This window comes from Juglans regia, chromosome 3 (genome assembly GCF_001411555.2).
Source record: "Juglans regia cultivar Chandler chromosome 3, Walnut 2.0, whole genome shotgun sequence".
In the NCBI taxonomy this organism is placed as follows: domain Eukaryota; kingdom Viridiplantae; phylum Streptophyta; class Magnoliopsida; order Fagales; family Juglandaceae; genus Juglans; species Juglans regia.
The window spans coordinates 10,377,950-10,397,415 of NC_049903.1; the positions used below are offsets into that span (position 1 = coordinate 10,377,950).

Here is a 19,466-nt window from a genome sequence, read left to right on the forward strand (position 1 = left end):
GAATCCTAAAATGGCCACCGATCGTATTAACTTGATGATAATTAAACTCCTCTATCTTGCAAAAAAGATGTATATAAAATGAAATTAAAAAAGCATATAAATACTTATAACTTACTATAGTATTTGTAATATTTGTCGGCAAGTATTTCGTTTTATGATTAATTTATATATTAGTTGCTAAATAATCATGAAATATCAATAAAGTAGCAAATTAATTAAACAATTAGAACTAGATAAAAGGGGATAGACAAATTAGGCACATGATCATTGGCTTTTCCGGAAGATTAGTTTAGATACTGCACAATGATAAACAAAATCTAATTAATTAAGAAACTTGAAATTAAGTAATTTTCAATAATGATGATGGTGATGATGGATGGATGGATGGATGGGTTAAGATTGTGATCGTCATGATGATGATGATCATCAGCACCTGATCATCATGATCATAACATAATTGGGTTAGGGTGGGATTGCAGAATAATTAATTTATATTATTGCTAATTTGCTTTAAGCTAATACATGATGAACTACTGATAATGCTTTAAAGCTTTAGGATACATAAAAGGAAAAAAAAGGTTCTCAACAGTTAGCACATCCCCTTCAAAGGAAGAGATTGAAGGGATGGGGTGGGCCTTCTTCTGCTTGTAATTTACATAAAAAAAATCATGTGGGACATGATCAAAATTAAAGACAATACCTTCAAAAAAGGTTAAATGAAATGAGAAAAGACTCGTACACGTGCTAATGCACACGAACACATGAGAAAGAAACGGCAAGCAAGCTGGCAGTAGCTAGCTAGCTACACGCATGAAATTTACAAAACACATTGATGGGCAGGAAGAGGAAGTAGTTGTCTGTGTTTGGCCTCCAAAGCAACCAACACACAAGCCAGGGAAATCCCATCAAGATGATGTAACAAACGGTACAGGACAAGACACGTGGCCGACATGCAGATCATGGAGACCTATGGAGGAAGAATATACCAAAAGATAGTGGGGAGAAGCATGATGAAGGATGAACAGATCAATTGAGGGAGGATATATATATATATATATATATATGTATATCTTTCAAATACTAGAGAGAGAGAGAGAGAGAGAGAGATTGGACCCACGAGAAGCTATCTAGCCTTGTTAATTTAGATAGGAGCACTCCCCGAAAGGCTTGCCGCTTGCCCACTTGCCCTTGCATGCTTTTTTGTGAATTCAATCATAGAGCACAAATTTCAAGCTCTTTGGAGAAAAGAGAAGAGACAGCTGCTTCGCTTTTCCATTCCATTTCTATTCTGTTCAAGCGGCTTATCATAATATGCTTTTGATATATTACCATGTTGACTAATACCAACCAACCACTCTCTCTCTCTCTGCATTCCAATACTCTTGGTGAGACACTGGGGGCCTCATTTTTATTTAGTTGGTGTGTCTCACTAGCTGATTTTAACACAAACGCATAGCCCTCCCTCCCTCCCTCTCTCTCTCTCTCTCTCTCTCTCTCTCTCTGAGGATTATTTGCATGAAATCCATTGGACGTCCGCATTTATGCATCTCATGTTCATGTACGCCGATGCATATATGGGTTTGTTCCTGACTTTAGGCCCCCATGTTGCTGGTTTGAATCAGAAGGGGGTCTCTCAGCTTCACCTGCCCTCTATACTTTGTGCCGTCAGTTGGAGTTCAAAGGCTAAATTTGCAGCTTTTCAATTGTAGATTAAACCGTGATGCTTTCTTGGAAGCAGGCGACATCAGTCAGATATATGTGGTACGTCTCTCTTCCCGTGATCTCCCTCCCACCTGAGTGGTCTGAATTTCCAATGTATTTTCCAGTATTCGTTCAGTCGTCGCACTGCTGGGCTAACTCTGGTGGTGTAGAGGATAATTTAGTGGTGATAATATTGATTAATGGAAATCTTGTGGTGATTGCTGTATCCCACTCCAAAACCCAACCCAAAAGCTCAAGGTGCCTTTTCACTCAAGTATACAGATTACAGATCATGAAGATTCTGCTATACTTTGCTAGCAGATAAAATGAGTAGAAAAAAGAGACTATACTGTAGGCGTTAAATAAAAAATTCCAAAAGAATATGGACAAAAAGAAAGAAATAAACCCTTAAAGCCTTTGGGGGGATGGGGGCTTAAAAGAAAGTTCTTTATCAATGTCAAAAAGAGTGTTAACATAAGTGGCTAAAGACCATAGCGAGTGGCATCCAATCATCCAGCTTTGAAGGCCAATCTGATAAGAGTATGCAAGCGATTGAGCTAGAGTACTGACAGAAGCTAGCAATTCATTTTCTGATCGTTCATGTTTCATGATGTTGGGATCTGTTAAAGCTGCCTTTTGAAAAAGGTCGCTTGGGACTTGGGGAGAGTCTGCCATTATTTTCCTGCTTAGAAGAAAAAACTTGGAGGGCTTTTCTCGATCTGATAAAATAAGTATTGGGTGCTGTGCCACATTAACGCTGTGGTTCTTTCTTTGCCACCATTTGTCTGCGAAAGCAGAGACCAAGCTAGGTTAGACTTCAACCGAGTGGTGATAAATGCGCCTGGACCAACATCCCATTACTCCTTTGGAACTATAGAGCAATAGAAGATTCTTCTTTTGTTTTTTTTTTTTCCCTTTTCTCTTCTCCTATTGATGACTTGGGGAAAGTTTCTTTTTCTTTTCTTTTTTCCATTTTTTCCCTGAGAAACTAAAAGTATGGGCGCTCTTTCTTGTCTGAGAACAGTATAATCTATAAGTATACTTTGATGCCAAACAAATCAAAATATATTTTTCTAAGCAATGTTTTAGGGGCTGATACAACCTTGATTAGGGATTGATAGACTCCAGTTCTGGTACAGTACCCTTCTCATTTCTCCTAGGGAAGTACTGGGATGGTTAAGAGACCATAGAGTATACTCAGTGCATTAATGGGCACCAAACATAAATGCATGCAATTAGGAGTACTTAACATCAAATCATATCATATATACTTATAATATAGTGTAGACCAACCTAGCTAGACTCATCATTCCACCTAGCTAACCACATCATATCTCTAGCTAACTGCTAATATTACTTCCTAATTTAGAAGATATATATTGTGACTAGAGACGTGTCAGATCAGCTTTCTCACAGTTTATAGCAACTTGGATTTTTATCTGCTAATGACAGTTCATGAAGTCATGAATATTATAGAAGTCATGCGGGAATCTCTGCATGACTAAAAGTTCAATGGCCAAGCCCTTAAACATCATTTCGAGCACCTCGGATTATATATGTAGGTGCATGCAAACTATATATATATATATATATATATATTGAATCAAATATAATTGGGTATTTTTGAACTCTTTTTATCTTAGATTTTTGGTGAAAATCGAAATTAATTTGCCAACATAAAACGAATTGATGCCTCGGATCGAGTTCAAATAACATAGTATATATCCATGGCTAACATCATGGTTATGTTTTTTAATATTAATATGTCTAGTTAGGTTACTTGTGAAAGAAAAAGTATATATGATCTTGTTCCATGTTGTTCATTGTTTTTTTTTTTTTTTTTGGATACAAATTAACATAAAAGATAATTAAAGAAAAGTTTGTTTTGACCGAAATAATTTCCTAGGGAAAAAGGCTAAGGTTGTATAAATACTCCACTGTTAATATATATTGCTGACACTTTAAAGAGGATTTTGTTCCCTTTAATTTCTTTTCTAAGCTGCTCTCTGCTCTCTCTCTCTCTCTTCTTTTTCGAAATGATTATATTCTGATATCTGAAGAACTTGTAGTATATTGTGAAAGGTAGAAAAGATGCAGTACCGCGTCTGGCAGTACTGGCGCATGTTCATGTGACTATTAAAAAGCAGCAACAATCATCATGCTAGCTCTTGCTACGTGCTTGATATCTTTTAAGGCTTCATATTTATATAATCAAATTAAGTTTCATCTAATTATTTTCCGATCATATGATCTTGAGTACCGTTTGCTGGAGTAAAATCCTATCGACTTTTGAGAACTAAAGCGCCAGATCAAGATCAGAAGTAGATATATATGAACTGGGTTGTATAATATTTATATATATTAATATTTTTATAAATTTTTCGAACATTATTAAATCATGTTATATACATAAATTTTAAGAGCCCCTGAATTGTTGACAACCATTAACAGGTAAAAGAGACTGAGTAAAGCTAGTGATCTGGCGGACTCTTACATGAATTTGTTTCCGGGCATCCAAAAGATCATGAATTATTGTATGTGGTTGGCGTTAAAATTATGTCATGATCTATATAAACTGAATGCTGATCATGAGGGTGTTCAGTTTCATCTTACATGTGTCAGGAATTGGCACAAAAGGCTGAAAACATCCTGAGTCTAATGTGTACGTAGTAGTTGAACTTCAACCACATATATAATTGATTGACTTTAAAGTAACTTCTAAAGATCAGCAGAAACAGGTTTGCATGGTTTAGTACTGCCTCTTTTTTTGTGACTCCTCCTCTAGCTAACATCATCTGTTCCAGCGCATATCACAGTAAAAAGATCGAAGATATTCAAGTTTGGTTCGGTGTTGCTTTCTTCTTATTTCTAGATGAAACAATTCCTTGATCTATAAATCGAAAGGCAGCTTGCTGGGGGGTTTATTGCATGCTGAAAATCATGAGGTCGGTTAAGAGGCCTTAATTTGTTGGATGCAAGGTGAGGTTAAGGACTCCTCGATATTCAGTCCTCCGGTCCCAATATTCAGAATCTGCTAGTGCTAGTGAATTTCCAAGTCCTGCATGATATATACTTCGAAATTGATCTGCATATCCTCAAGAACGATGAAACCCAAAACCTGCATGTCTTTCATGTTCTCTATTTTCCCTTCTACACATATATTTCCATTCGATTTTCTCTTCCCATTTTTTTATTTTATTTTCCTCAAATTTTGTTGCTTTATTTAGTTTGATTTGCCAAATCTGTGAGCCAAACGATGTTCGACTGATCAATTCATTCGAGCATATTTCACTGATCATCAACTTTTGCAGGTACTAGATCATCACCCTTTAGTCAAAATCTATATTTATTGGCCGCAAGTACGCAGTACTTCTAATTAAACACTCTCTAATATTCGATCCCTCTTTTCCAATTGATTTTTAGTTTTAGTTTTAAATTAATTTATTCTCTCTCTCTCTCTCTCTCTCTATATATATATATATAACTTTGATCACTCGCGAGGTTTTAGTTTTAGCTTATAGATATTTACTCTCTTGTTTTTATTTTTCTCCATATCATTTATTAATTTAGCTTTCATTAATTAATATTATGTTTCTCTTTCCAAAGAAGTTGATAATTCTCCGATATTATGATAATATCACTGCTTAGATTATTTTGTGAATCTTTTGTCCACGCACCTAATTTTGTGCATGCATTAATTGCATGCCAATGTACTTTCTTTGACACTTTTTTGATCTCCATCATGAAATATGACCAATTTTTAGATTTTTGGATAATTTCATTTCGAAATCATCTGGAAAGGACACGTTCCAATTTTGCATATGAAGGACTGATCAAGATCTTTGCATAAGAGAGAACCATCATATAAAAATGAAGTTCATGAAAATTGGTACGAGGCCGGACACCTTTCACACAGAAGAAGCCACCAGGTATATATATATATATATACACATACTTATGTATCGTCGTGATCAGCTATCATCAACTTGTATTATTTGGTCAGAAATCATGTGTTGTATTTGAGGGCTTATACTCATGGAGTTTGTGTTCTACATATATAGGACGGTGATTTCAGACTTACCTAGCGATATTGTCATACAAATTAATGATTTCGTTTATCTTCTCCATAAGGTATGAACTGATATGGAATATATGATCATTGCATTTCTGTTCTTTAGCGATGCAATTTTTGTTTGGTTTTTTGTTTCAAATCTTTAGGGGTGGAACTTTCATTTTGTTAATCCATGAATGACTTCCTGTATGTTTCCCACTCAAGACTACTGATCAGTACACGAGTCTTTGATCAAGATCAAATAGAAGTAGATGTTACATATCATATATTATGAACACATGCAGAAAATTAATCTAGAAAGAGAGCGTATGAAAATGATGTAAAGTAGGGAAATTAACCGGATCTTGAAAATGAAGAAATTTATGGGCATAACTTATCTCATAAAATCGGTTTTACAAGAAAGGATTGCTCATTCTTTATAAACATGTCCAAGACCTTGTCCACATGCAATATGTGATTATTCCTCAACACCCTTCCTCACGTGTAAGCCAATATTTTTCTTGATCCTAGTCACAGGGTAAGTAGTGTAGGTCTCTATTCGTCTTGTGGCAGGCTATACTATAAAGAATTCATAGGCCTAACTTATCTCATAAAACCGGTTCAACCTTATCCACGAGCAACATTGGATTATTCCTCAACAAAAAAAATCATGCAAAAGTAAATCCTGAAATATGCAGAATCTTGTGCTTATAGGGTTATGTTTCTTTTCTATTAGAGTCTCTTAATCAGATCCTTGTTAATTGTGCTGGTCTTAGCTGCAGTTTCCACTTCTTCCAAAGTGTGGCCTCTTACAACGCCTCTGCTCAGAGGCTGGCGATTCCAACAACGTTACTGTCGAGCTTCATGATCTTCCTGGAGGGGAAGATGCTTTTGAACTGTGTGCTAAGTTTTGCTATGGGATTACGATTAATGTCAGTGCTCACAACTTTGTACCAGCACTCTGTGCTGCTAAATTCCTTGGAATGAATGAAACCGTAGAGAAGGGAAACTTGGTTCTCAAACTTGAGGCTTTCTTCACTTCATGCATTTTAGAAGGTTGGAAGGATTCCATTGTCACACTCCAGAGCACATCCAATCTACCTGAGTGGTCTGAGACCTATGGAATCACCAGAAACTGCATCGATTCCATTGTTGAGAAGGTCCTCACACCCCCAGCAAAGGTGAAAATTTTGCTTATATTCACCAGAGTAACATCATTCTAAGATGATGGGAATTTAAGATTATGTTCTTCTTTAGATATAACTCTTTGTTTAGATAACTCTCTGCAGGTGACATGGTCCTACACTTATACTAGACCAGGTTACTCAAAGAAACACCAACATTCTGTCCCGAGGGATTGGTGGACGGAGGATATATCTGAGCTTGACATAGACCTGTTCCGCTGTATGATCCTTGCCATCAGATCGACATATATCCTGCCACCACAGCTAATTGGTGAAGCCTTGCATGTTTATGCCTGTCGTTGGTTACCGGATACTACAAAAAATAATCCTCTTGGGAATTCAGTGTCTCAAACTGAAGAACTCATGGACAAATATAGGCGAGTTCTTGAAAGTATTGTGAACATGATTCCTGGGGATCGAGGATCGGTTTCAGTTGGATTTTTGCTAAGGCTTCTTAGCATAGCGCATTATGTAGGAGCCTCTCCAGTGATAAAGACAGAACTCGTAAGGAGATCTAGCCTGCAATTTGAGGAGGCAACAGTGAGTGACATGCTATTTCCCTTACACTCGACCTCTGAGGAGTACTCTTACGATGTTGACTTAGTTGTGGCAGTATTAGAAAGCTTAGTGGTGCTATGGAGAAGACAGTCCCCTACAGCGGCTGAAAACAGCCAGTTTTTGGGATCCATGAGGAAGGTTGGGAAGCTCGTTGATTCTTATCTTCAAGTGGTTGCAAAAGATGTCAACATGCCAGTATCTAAAATAATATCTCTTGCTGAGGCATTACCAGATATTGCGCGGCCAGAACATGATGATCTTTACAAGGCAATCAACATTTATCTAAAGGTATCATTCAAAATATAAGCTGGTTGAAGGATTGATTAAAGCAACTTGCAATGTGCTTTCAAATTATTAAAGTCCTAATGCTGTAAGATGCAGGGCAATATGATTCTTGTTTTGTTTTCTAGCTGAAAGCATTTGAATTTGATATTAGCAGCAAGCAAGTGCAGCATTACTTTAATCACTAATTTCATTTCTTCCACACTTGTACAATGTGTCTCAAATTGTTAACAGGAGCATGCAGATCTGAGTAAAGCGGACAAAAAGCGCCTCTGCCGGAGTCTAGACTGCCAAAAATTGTCTCCAGAGGTACGTGCCCATGCTGTGAAAAACGAACGGCTACCATTGAGAACTGTGGTGCAAGTCCTCTTTTTTGAGCAAGAGAGAGGTTCCAAGCTACTACCCTCGGAGCTGAGTCCTAGAGGAAAGCAGACACCAACTACAGTAAACAATGAGGGTAAGCTAAAACTGGGTCCAGATGAAAAGTTTGGTAGAAGGGAAGGCACGGGAAGGACCACCATTTCTGGAACCACTGAAAAAGATCAACTCAAAATGAAGAGATCAAATGAGAAATTGTCCCTAGCATTGGAAAGAAAGTTGACCATTGGAGAAATTGAGGAAGTGGAGTCAGAGAAGGGGAAGGAGATTAGAGAAGAAGTAACGCCTAGGAGCAAGTTGGATCCTAAAAAGATCATACCAAAGGGAAGCAGATCGGACCATAGCCGTGACAAAGGCAGAGACAGATAGTAAATAGAGACCATCCTGTTTCTGATTCATCTTACTGTAATTGGCCTTTGTTCTGTTACCAAAATGTTTTTCTTTTAAACTATTTATAAGCCATTTGCATCAATTGTGTCCTGAGAAAATTGTTAACTAGTTGGGAATGTGCTGTTAAAAGTCAAACAATCCACTTGGAAAAAAAAAGTTGGGACCTTTTCACACAGATGACATACCCAAATCCCAAAAGTAGCCTGAAGTCGAGTGCACATCGACTCCCCCTAACGTTGCATAGGAAAGCCAATGAGTAGAATAAAAGTTAATGGAGGAGATCTTTACCCACTGCAGACATTTTGCTTTGAGAATATGACGTAGACCAACTGATTGAAACACTTCCGCCTAGGTTGACTATAAGGGTACGTTTGGATGTTGAGAAATGTTGAGAATGTTTATAAATAATAATAAAAAAAAAATAAAAAAAATAAAAATAAAATATTAAATAATAATAAAAATAAATAAAAAATAATAAATAGTTAAAAAATAGATAAAAAATAATAATAAAATAAAAAATAATAATGAGGTACTCTCGTTGCCAAAAAGCTTGAACGGCTGATGAACTTCCTGAATGGACGGGACAACGTAGACTTTCTGCAGATGTAGGCATCGTGAATCACAGTCTCAGGACCACCTAACTCCAATGGTCTCAACTCCACGTGATCACTGGACCACCATAAAGAGCCACGTGTTTGGAAATAAAAACCCTTCTTCCCGAAATGGGGTTGTGGTTTCCCACCTTTGCCTTCCAAATATACATAGCTTAATGCAGCAGCTTAAAAATCCAAGATTTTTCGGAGGAAAAAAACCCAGATTCTCTTTTTAATTTCTAGTCAATCGCAATCATGAACCTGCTTATTAAAACTCCACCACGACGATTCTGGTAAGGCTTTTTATTTTCGTTGTTTGAACAAAGAAGAGAAGGAATAGAAATTATTGGTTAGACATGACTGACTCGTCCTCCTCCTCACGTTGGTGGCTCTCTCTTCTTTCCCCGTCTTGGTTTTCCTGAAAAGGTAAACCGCTTTTGCCCTTTATACTGGCTCCGCACTTCTTTCTCTGTTAATCATATTATTATTCATCGATACTGCCCTTTGTGTATGAAATGATTTGAATGAAAAAGTTCAAATCTTTTTTGGTGGTTTCTGTTTGATCCGTTATGGAGTCTTATTTTTCCGTGTATTATGTCTCAATTTTGGTTTTCAATGGTGGCATTGGAGTTCCTAGACCGGAAACATTAGGTTTTTTAAATCGGCTCTCTAATGTTTCTGTTTCTTGCATTGCCATAATTGACTATGATGTTGACTATGTAATTATAAAAAAATTGACGCTGATACTGAAGTATTCCCGTTCGTTTATTACTGACTAAGTTCAACTTGAGGTTGATTTCAAGGCAAATTGTGTCGGAAAATGATAAGTCTACAATTAGTTTACTACTCTACTTAAAATGAAGGGTAGTTAAGTAAAATTGAAATGATCTTTTAATGAAGTGTGACAATTACATTGGTTGATTTAAAATGAATTGTAAACTAATTGTAAAGTATCATTACCCAATTGTGTCAGGTTAAGTTTCGGTTTTTAGTAATTTGCAGTTGGCATCTGTTTCTTTATCTTTTTTATGTAATGGTATCTAAGAACTTGGGGTAATAATGCAGATGAATCCCGAAAAGATGCCCCTGGTTTAACAAACTTTTGTATTCTAATAATAAAAGCGCTTGAGATTGAATTAGTTGTAAGCATTCAGTGTATAAGCCTAAAAGTTCTTTGACATGGACCATCACAGCGAACCATTGAGAGTGGACAAAATTAGATAATTGTAGAAATTAATGGTTGGCCTGCTGCCGATTACATGCATGCGCATATAGTTTCATGCCCAGCTGCCGTATTGTGTTCTAAGGGGTTTGGCTGTAGCTGGTTGTAATTGTCATTTTCTTGCAATAAAACTGTTCTCCATATGCATATACATGTGTCTGCTTTTTAGTATAGCATATGCTTTGTTTGTAGCCTGGAAGGATGGAACAATGGAAAGGAATATTTGGTAGTTGTTCAGAGCATGAATGAAGTAAGATCCCAATGCTTCTTTTTATTTATTTGCATGCAACAAAGCAGCATATTGTTTTCTGTTGTCATGCTTTCAAATGTAATATCAATCCAATTGTTGACGCCATTACATAATTCTGCTTAATTATTTATAACATACTGGCATTTATCTTGTTTCATTATGATTTCATTACTGTCAAGGTGGCAGTAAAAGGAAAGAGTTAAAGTTCTTACTGAAGTCCACAGAATGAATGGTGTAAGATCGAGTCTATTTTCTTTTTTCAATTTATGTGGTGACAAAAGGATCAGATATTTTTCCATTGTGAAACTAGTTGTTGATTCTTTATTCTATCAATTGTATGTGGCCTTTATCGTATTGCACATGTGCTTGCTTTGTTTCTGAGAAGAGGGAGGAGTGAAAGAAAGTAGAGTTTCTGATGTTTTTTATTTATTTATGTTGAATCTATTGTTTCCACTTGATAGTTTCTGTATTGGTGGTTTCCATTTTGCATTTATGATTTGTTGTTGCTGAGAAGATGGTGCAAAAAAAGAAGGAAAAAAGAAAAGAAAAGAGAATTGTTGGGCTCTTCTAACTATAGGAGTTAAGAGTTGTTCTGATTCTGATGTTCTCTTCCTATTAAGATATGTATGGTGACAAAAGAGGATAGATTGGACTGCTTTGTTTCGCTTTGTTTTGCTTTATCTTTCACCGTACACATTCGATTTTACAAACTTCTGCTTTATTTTTTGACAAGGAGACAGAATTAAAGGAGAAAAGTTAAAAAAAAAAAAGGTTTTGGTTTCTTATAAAAATCTGAGGTTCAAATAAATTGGGAGGTTCTGATATTTTATTCTCTTATATATTTAAGTATTATAGTATTTATGATGACAAAATGTGATTGAATTCTTTTGTAAAAAATTTGGACTTCAAAGTAGTCATTTTATATATGTTAGCAGTTCAGCATGCCAATGATTCACAATGTTCTTTAGACAGTCATTAAGATTGCCTGCGTATTTTTATTTTCATGCACCACATTCTCGGTCTGCTTCAATCCTGTGTACCTAAAGGTGTTGAACTGGAGCTTTGAGCTTTCCTAAAGTTATTCCGAGAGTAACTGCGTTCTCATAATTTTTTTATGACTGATATAATGTCTTGACAAGCATGCTATGTCATCTGTATGCACTTATTTTGATCCACTTCGAAAGAAAAAGGAAGGTTGCAGTTATTGTCATCATAATGCGATCAATGTTATGGTTAGCTTATTCGATGTGCTCATATATTGCTGGATGCCTGATGTGAAAGAGATTTTTTATAAAAGTAGACAAAATGATAGATTTGTTACAAAACCGTCAAACTTGGAAGATTTAAAATAAATTTTTTCTGTAATTGTTTGTACTAGTTTTTATCTTAGAAAATTTCGTTTAACTTTGTTTAGATGAACTTAAGTAATCTTGGACTAAAAAATGATGGAAAATGAATAAGAAATGAGATTCTAATCCTCATATCTCATGTAGATTCGTGACTGAGAGCAAAATTGTTATTTCTGACAATCAAAATTGAAGTTTATCAGAAACAGAACAACATGGAATATATTTCAAACGACTGCTAATTGAAATTATATTTATTGATAATGCTTGCTTTTTTTTTTTTTTTTTTGTCACTTTCATCAACATTGGTTGGGTGGTAACGTGTTAATCTGTCATAAATAACCAGCATTCTAGAAAGTTCATTAATTTTTTCGAACTGCACTTTGTTTGCTTGACCACATTCTATCTAGACCCTGGGTCAGCTGGAGAATTAAAAGATTGCTCCTTTTGAATAAAGCTTTAGCATGCGGGCTTGTGTTAGGTGTGTTACATTTTCAAGAAGTAGTTTTTCTTTGTGCACAGGTATGGAGCATTTTGAATTCAGGAAAAGATCATGGTGCAGTGCCTAGACGGATTAAAGCATTTGTGTGCTGCTTTTATAAATTGCTGTGACACTGATTTATATAATCAACCCAAAGGTCTTCAAGATCCAGAAGCTCTTGCTAGAGAGACAGTCTGTATGTTGCCTTCTTTGTTGAACTTTCCGGTTCTAGATGACAGGAAGCATGTCTTGGAACATCAAGTGATAGAAGAGTCATCGGGTTGTTGCCCCTTTCAGTTATATTGTTAATTGAACAGCCAGTCGTGTCTTCCAAATCCTAAACTGATCACGAAAAGAATGTCATCTAAGGTCTCTTAAATAGGTATCTAGCTGACGAAGTTCTTTTTCCCTTTGTCAATGGGACATTTAAAACTAGAAAAATGAGGTAGTTTGCTTCTCTCTCTTTGAAGTGCTGTGACAAAAGCCCGGAGGCATGTAGAGGTCCTCATGATGTGGGTACTATCTGATATCCAGAGTGGTTATTGACATCGTCTTAGTGGATTTTCCAATATTTTTTATCATATTTTCTTTATTTGCACCGGGTGTTGGGGACAAAGTCCCGATTAATCTCGGCTGTGCATAGGCCCTTGGGCAAGGAGTTTTCCACAAGTGCACCTAGGGTAATTCAATGAGAAATTCCTCTAGTCCGATGGCCCCAAGAAATTGTTTGCACCCAGTGGTTCGGACCTTAGACTTGGGAGCATAACACCAAGACCAAAAACCTTACCACTTGAGCCAACCCCATGGGATTGATTTTCCAATATTTGATCTGTTCTTGTTAATTATCTTTACACTTTATGTATTAGTATAAACATCTGAAGCATGTTGAGATATTTTATTTTTCTTCAAATGCAGTTAGTGTAAGTGAGATAGAAGCGCTTTATGAACTGTTTAAGAAGATTAGCAGTGCTGTGATAGACGACGGGCTGATCCATAAGGTACTAGATTCCACCACAAATCATCATGGTATCATATTTTAGGTTAACATAATTGCTTGCACTTCCAATCTGAAAGTGACTTGGATTTTATTCCATTTCTATGTAATGATTTTACTCTCCTTTTGAATAGGAAAAATAATTTCATGGAGATTGATGCACAGTTTTTCGTGACTTATCTCACACTTGTATTTACATTGTGCATATCATGTTTCAGGAAGAATTTCAACTAGCATTGTTCAAGACAAACAAAAAGGAGAGCTTATTCGCTGATCGGGTACTTCTTTATATGTTATCTTCAGTTTTTTGTTGGTCTGGTTTGACGTGTCTTTACCAATGTTTTTAATTTCGTACCGTACCGGCCGGTACGGCCGAAATTTTTCGTTTCGGCCGTCCGGCCGGTACAGGTACTAGATATATACCGTACCGGCCAAAATACCGGCCGTACCGGCCTAAATTTCGGCCTGTACCGGCCGATATTTCGGCCTGTGTGTTTTTTTTTTTTTCGTTTTTTCAAACTATAAGTTTATTTTTTGACCCCCAATTTAGATTAGACTATTTATAATTTATATGTATGTATGTATTTATATATAATTTATTCATATATAAACTATTATTTTAGAATATAATTGTTATATATATTTATATATATAATTTATTCATATATCGACTATCCCGAAACGGTACACGAAACGGTACCGGTACCGAAATATTTCGTTCCAGTGTCTTGACCGGTACGCCATCCGGTACGGTATTCAAAACATTGGTCTTTACCCCTTTAAGAAAGCATTCTACACATTCTTCACTTGGTAGAAATGAAATAACTTTTAAGTTCCTTTCTGTGTCACCATAGATCTGCTGACATATCATATGGTTAAAATACCTAGCCTAGGTTCACTGGCTTTGAGCCTATGTTATGCCATGAGATTTGTACATGTGCTTAATTTGTTCTTATATTGTGTTTGTTAGCTGACTGGTTTAAGCTTAAATGAATTTTGGTAATTACCTTGAAGTCCACAAACACACACACACATGCATGCATGTTCATGAGTGAGTACATTTGCTAATTATAACCATCTGTTTTCCAAATTTATAGGTATTCGACTTGTTTGATACAAAGCACAATGGGATATTAGACTTTGAAGAGTTTGCACGTGCTCTCTCGGTCTTTCACCCCAATGCTCCAATCGATGAAAAGATCGAGTGTAAGCATCAGCTCATATTTAGAAATTAAAGAATCCATCCAGGTGCCTTAATCTAGTAGAGAAGGGAGCTGTAGCTTGTCCATGATTCTTATTTTATACCTTCACCATTTTATTGGGGGTTTGAATAGGATGAGAGACTAGTTGTCTATGGTAACAGCTTGGTTCTTCTGTGTTTGCTTTTTTCTCCATGGTGCTAGAGCCCTTTGACTCTGCTAATCACATGGTGATGGCTAATGTGATTAGCTACACAAGCGTACACACACACACACACACACACACAAATGTATGGTGAGAAAAGGGTTGCCTAACTTTTTTATTATTGCAGTTTCATTCCGACTGTATGACCTCAAACAGCAAGGGTTCATCGAGAGACAGGAGGTATTACTGTCCTAAGTTCAGTGGAGTGAATATATCATATCTTATTAACTATCCTTGTAGAAGTCATTAATCTTTGCTCAACTATTTATATAGAACCCATTAATCTTTGCACTCGGTGTTCTTAACTGCCGATATCGTAGATCTTCTTTTTTGAGTTACCCAATGCGATTGCACAGCCATTTTAAGCAACCTGTATTGTGTATCACTATTTTTTCTGTTATTTTATTTTCTTGAAATGGAAAATTATACTTGTATTCGTGGCCTTTATTTTCATTAGGATGTTAAGCACATGTTATTGCTCTGGGGTATTAGCATGGAAGGTTAAAATGTTGTTAGCAGAAGGCTATTTTCACCATTCCATTCTTCTTTGAGATGATATTGGAGTACCTAAAATCTGACATCACAGCATTTGTTGATCATATAAACCCCCTTTTTTTTCGTTTTTATTTTTATTTTTTCTTTTCGAATGAATGAAAAGCTTTATGAATAGAAAACAAAACAGTGGGCATCCTGAAAATACATGAAGCATCAGTCTTGGAGGACCAAAGTTATAATCCAGAAAGGCACCCATGGACCAAAATACCCAAGGAAGTTAATAAATCTAATTTCATAAAGCACCTTTGAGCTTCCAAATTAGAAGCTCCAAGTTCTTGAACATTCTTATACTTCACATTAAATACATCATAGAAGGTAGTGAGGAGATTACCCTTTAAAGACCTGCTATATTTACCAGATGCCTCTGTATCAGCAGATTCTAAATTCTGAAGCCTCTTGAGCAATGAATTAGCATATGCTTTTCAGTTTGAACTTTGAGGACTTAACACGCTAATCTTTGATAGCACATATGCCAAAAAAGAAAATGAGGGCAAACCTCTTGCAGCAGCAGAGTCATTGGGGAGCTGGCCAGCTAGGTCGATATAGCAGGTTGTCCCCCACCACAATGATAGTGGAAGTATACATGCTGCATTTGCATGGATCATGCTGATAAGACCACTAACAACCTTTTGTTTCACTGTTTTGAGCTCCTAAATTGGTTTTACCTCAAAATCTTGGATGTGGCACATGAGTTTGTTAACAGTGCTTTTACTTGTTTTTACCTTAACATTTTGGATGTGGCACATGATTTTGTTAAAACTGCTTTTTACTTCGTTTTGTATCTCATACGTGACCTCAGCTTGAGTTTGTAGCTACTCTCTTAAAAAAAAAATAACGATGCATGGATCCAAAGGAAATTGATTGCTGAACATTTTAATGCATAGGTGAAGCAAATGGTAGTGGCCACACTTGCTGAATCTGGTATGAATCTTTCAGATGATGTGATAGAAAGTATCATTGACAAGGTACTCTCTTACTATTGTCTTGATCCATTGGGCTCTTGCCTATTCTTATGAACAATAAAATCTTGTTTACCAATAAAATATATATATATATATATATTTTTGTCTTGATTCAGTGGGCTCTTGCCTATTCTTATGATCAATAAAATCTTGTTTACCAATAAAATATATATATATATTTTGTCTTGATTCAGTCCATCTGTTTCACTAATTTGTGCTCTCTGTTTTATATATTTTTCCTATCACAGTTATGTGCACTGTATAATGTACAACAAACCAATTCTGTTTCACTCTTTTCATACAAACCCCAGAACACAAGCCAATCCTACTAAACATGTCAAACATGGTACAATCCTAAAACAATTTAAAGTAAATCTCCTAAAACAATTTAAAGTAAATCAAAGGTACGCTACTTGTTTCCCAATACAGAAGAACGGGTCACAATCCCAAACGGGTGCATTATAGGTCAATTTTCTTGTAGAGTTTTCAGGAAAAGTTGCTGAATAAGATAATTTTTACGTGTTCCTAAAATTGCATGGCAAATGTGGATTTGTTCTGGGTATGTCTGACCAGGAAATGCTTTAAAAACAACATTAAAGCATGAGATAACAAACCCTCTAGGGGAACTTATTTCGCAGTGAAAGATCAATGCTTCAAATGCAACGGGGCAACCCTCTAATGTAAATAAGTTGTTCTCCCAATTTAACTTATAAATTATCCAGAAATCGGCAGTGATGTACTATTTGGCAGGCAAGTTTTAAATGGCACCGGTAGAAGGATTTGAACACCTGCTTATGAAATGAAAAAGAAAAAGAAAAAGTAACGGGATTGGACAGCTGCAGGAGGTTGATATTAGTGCTCTTCAGTCTCTGAGTTTAAGAAGAAGTTGAATTTCAGAACAATGATTGATCATCTAAGAATCCTGCAGTGCACATATAACTTTTATGCCCTTATTTTGTCAATCTAGTAATAATAAATGGCTCAAGACTGTACAATAAACATTTTAAACTTGGAGAATGTAAAAGTATTGCAATTATGATTCTCTCACCATATGTTATGTTTTTTTTTTTGTTGGTTATTTTAGACCTTTGAGGAAGCTGATACTAAACATGATGGAAAGATAGACAAGGAAGAGTGGCGAAGCCTTGTTTTGCGGCATTCATCCCTTTTGAAGAATATGACTCTTCAATATCTTAAGTGAGTTATCTGTTATTGCTATATATTTCCCTGAAATACGAGGATTGGAGCATCACTTATTAGTGGATGGTAGAAGTTCTACCGAGAGTATAAAATGAGTATTATTTCCTGTTGGAAATTGATATATGTTGTCTCCTGCTGAAATAAGTTGCATGGTATTTTCCCCTCAATATATTTTATATACTAATCTTGAGCTATATTGATGGAACGTTCTGGAGATTAGAGATATATTAAATGACTCCAGAGATGTGGAATATGACCTATTAAAGACAGTGCAATGTCACTAGCATTGGCTATTCTGTAATTTAAAATCGTGTTTTTTTTTCTCTGTTTTCATCTTCAATCACGAACTAGTTCCTAAACTCAAATTCTTGTTGGCTGTTACTGACATGGATCCATTTCTTCTTGGACAGAGACATCACCACCACATTCCCAAGTTTTGTTTTTCACTCACAAGTTGATGATACCTAGAATTTCAAAGCCTACATGGAGTTGATAGTCTATAACTGGAACAGCTTGTTTCCTTTTACCATCGATGTGGCGTTTTTCTGTGCAAAGGTTCATACTTCATAGTCAGAGAGGATCTTGATTATTTATTATTTGTTATTTGTTATTTGTTATTTGGTTGGTATAATTGTGTTTGCTTCACTAGAAATAAGAGGGGAAAGGTAACTGCTGGTTTGTGTTATTGTGCCCAATAAATCTATATACAGCCCCGGGGCACACTGCTGATGTGGCAGGCACGTGCCATATTAGCTTTTAAAAACATTTTACTTGTGAGATATTTCATTGAAGGGTTTTCATCAGAGATGGTAGATTTTTTGGATGTGTTTTCTGGCCATTATATGAGCAGCAGCCATATAGTATATGTCAAGATAAGTCAAATACGCAGTATGAATGGCCGAATCAATTGGCCTTTGAGTGATCTGGATCTTATATAGAAACTTTACAAGAGAACTATACATGAGAAGAAATTAATTGCCGAGTGATTCTAGCATTCTTTGCCTTGTAAGGAAACTATATATTCTGTTAATATGCTAACTGTACAAGCCTAAGTAACGGAAGTAAAGATAAAATAAAGAAAGAATCATAGGAGAAAAGAAGATTGATTATGGACAGCAAATTGATGCGGGTTGATCAACAAGCATTAATTTGCCACTTAAGAAACAATGTTGATGGCGAGTGAGAGCTTTGGTGAAGATATCAGCAATTTGTAGTTTAGTGGGAACATGTGGGAAAGTGATAACACGACTTCAAATGCTTCACGGATAGAATGACAGTCGACTTCAATATACTTCATGCGCTCATGATAGACATGATTGGCCGTGATTTGAATGACACTCGTATTATTAGCATGTAGAGGTGTATGATCGGTCTCAGAAAAATCTAGCTCAACAAGCAAATCTTGAAGCCAAATAACTTCGGAACAAGCAAGAGACATTGCTCGGTACTCAGATTCTGTAGATGACTTAGAGACTCTGTCTTGCTTTTTACTCTTTCAGGAGATCAATGCATTACCTAAGAACACACACCAACCAGTGATGGATCGACGTGTATCAGCACAACCGGCCCAATCAGCGTCTCTATAAGTAGTAAGGCGAGGAGAATTGCCTGCAGGAAAGAATAAGCCACGAGCAGAAGTGTCCTGAACATATCGTATGATCCTACGGACAGCAGCCAAATGAAAATGACGAGGGGTCTGAAGAAATTGGTTGACTTGTTGTATTGCAAAGGAAATGTCTGGTCTAGTAATGGTGAGATAGACAAGACTACCCACTAACTTCCGATATAAACTGGGATTAGCAAATAAATCACCCTCCTCTTTGCGAAACTTGACATTCAATTCCAAGGGAGTATCAACAGAAGTGGCCTCCTGTAGGCCAGCTATGTCCACCAGGTCACTAGCATACTTATGTTG

The 19,466-nt window shown here is 36.2% G+C and overlaps 2 protein-coding genes across 8 annotated transcripts; both read left to right on the plus strand.

The window, feature by feature from the left end:
- The first annotated feature begins 1,297 nt into the window (after positions 1–1,297).
- On the plus strand, positions 1,298–8,652 carry LOC108996564 (BTB/POZ domain-containing protein At5g47800-like). 3 transcript variants are annotated; one of them, XM_018972521.2, is made up of 7 exons: positions 1,298–1,761; positions 4,153–4,680; positions 5,466–5,630; positions 5,763–5,832; positions 6,529–6,933; positions 7,042–7,782; positions 8,011–8,652. In XM_018972521.2, the coding sequence occupies exons 3-7, from the start codon at positions 5,572–5,574 to the stop codon at positions 8,521–8,523; spliced, it is 1,788 nt and encodes a 595-aa protein (XP_018828066.1). In that variant the 5' UTR covers positions 1,298–1,761; positions 4,153–4,680; positions 5,466–5,571; the 3' UTR covers positions 8,524–8,652. The 3 variants fall into 3 exon arrangements, with proteins under 3 accessions (XP_018828066.1, XP_018828068.1, XP_018828069.1); XM_018972523.2 differs by lacking the exon at positions 4,153–4,680 and having other exon boundaries at positions 1,299–1,578; positions 1,710–1,761; XM_018972524.2 differs by having other exon boundaries at positions 1,343–1,761; positions 6,535–6,933.
- Positions 8,653–9,253: 601 nt separating this feature from the next.
- On the plus strand, positions 9,254–18,374 carry LOC108996565 (calcineurin B-like protein 3). 5 transcript variants are annotated; one of them, XM_035688294.1, is made up of 10 exons: positions 9,255–9,563; positions 10,552–10,609; positions 12,478–12,632; positions 13,352–13,434; positions 13,649–13,708; positions 14,528–14,636; positions 14,962–15,014; positions 16,274–16,354; positions 17,436–17,548; positions 17,962–18,374. In XM_035688294.1, the coding sequence occupies exons 3-10, from the start codon at positions 12,509–12,511 to the stop codon at positions 18,017–18,019; spliced, it is 681 nt and encodes a 226-aa protein (XP_035544187.1). In that variant the 5' UTR covers positions 9,255–9,563; positions 10,552–10,609; positions 12,478–12,508; the 3' UTR covers positions 18,020–18,374. The 5 variants fall into 5 exon arrangements, with proteins under 5 accessions (XP_018828070.1, XP_035544187.1, XP_035544188.1 ...); XM_035688296.1 differs by having other exon boundaries at positions 9,277–9,430; XM_018972525.2 differs by lacking the exon at positions 10,552–10,609 and having other exon boundaries at positions 9,254–9,563.
- Positions 18,375–19,466: the final 1,092 nt, after the last annotated feature.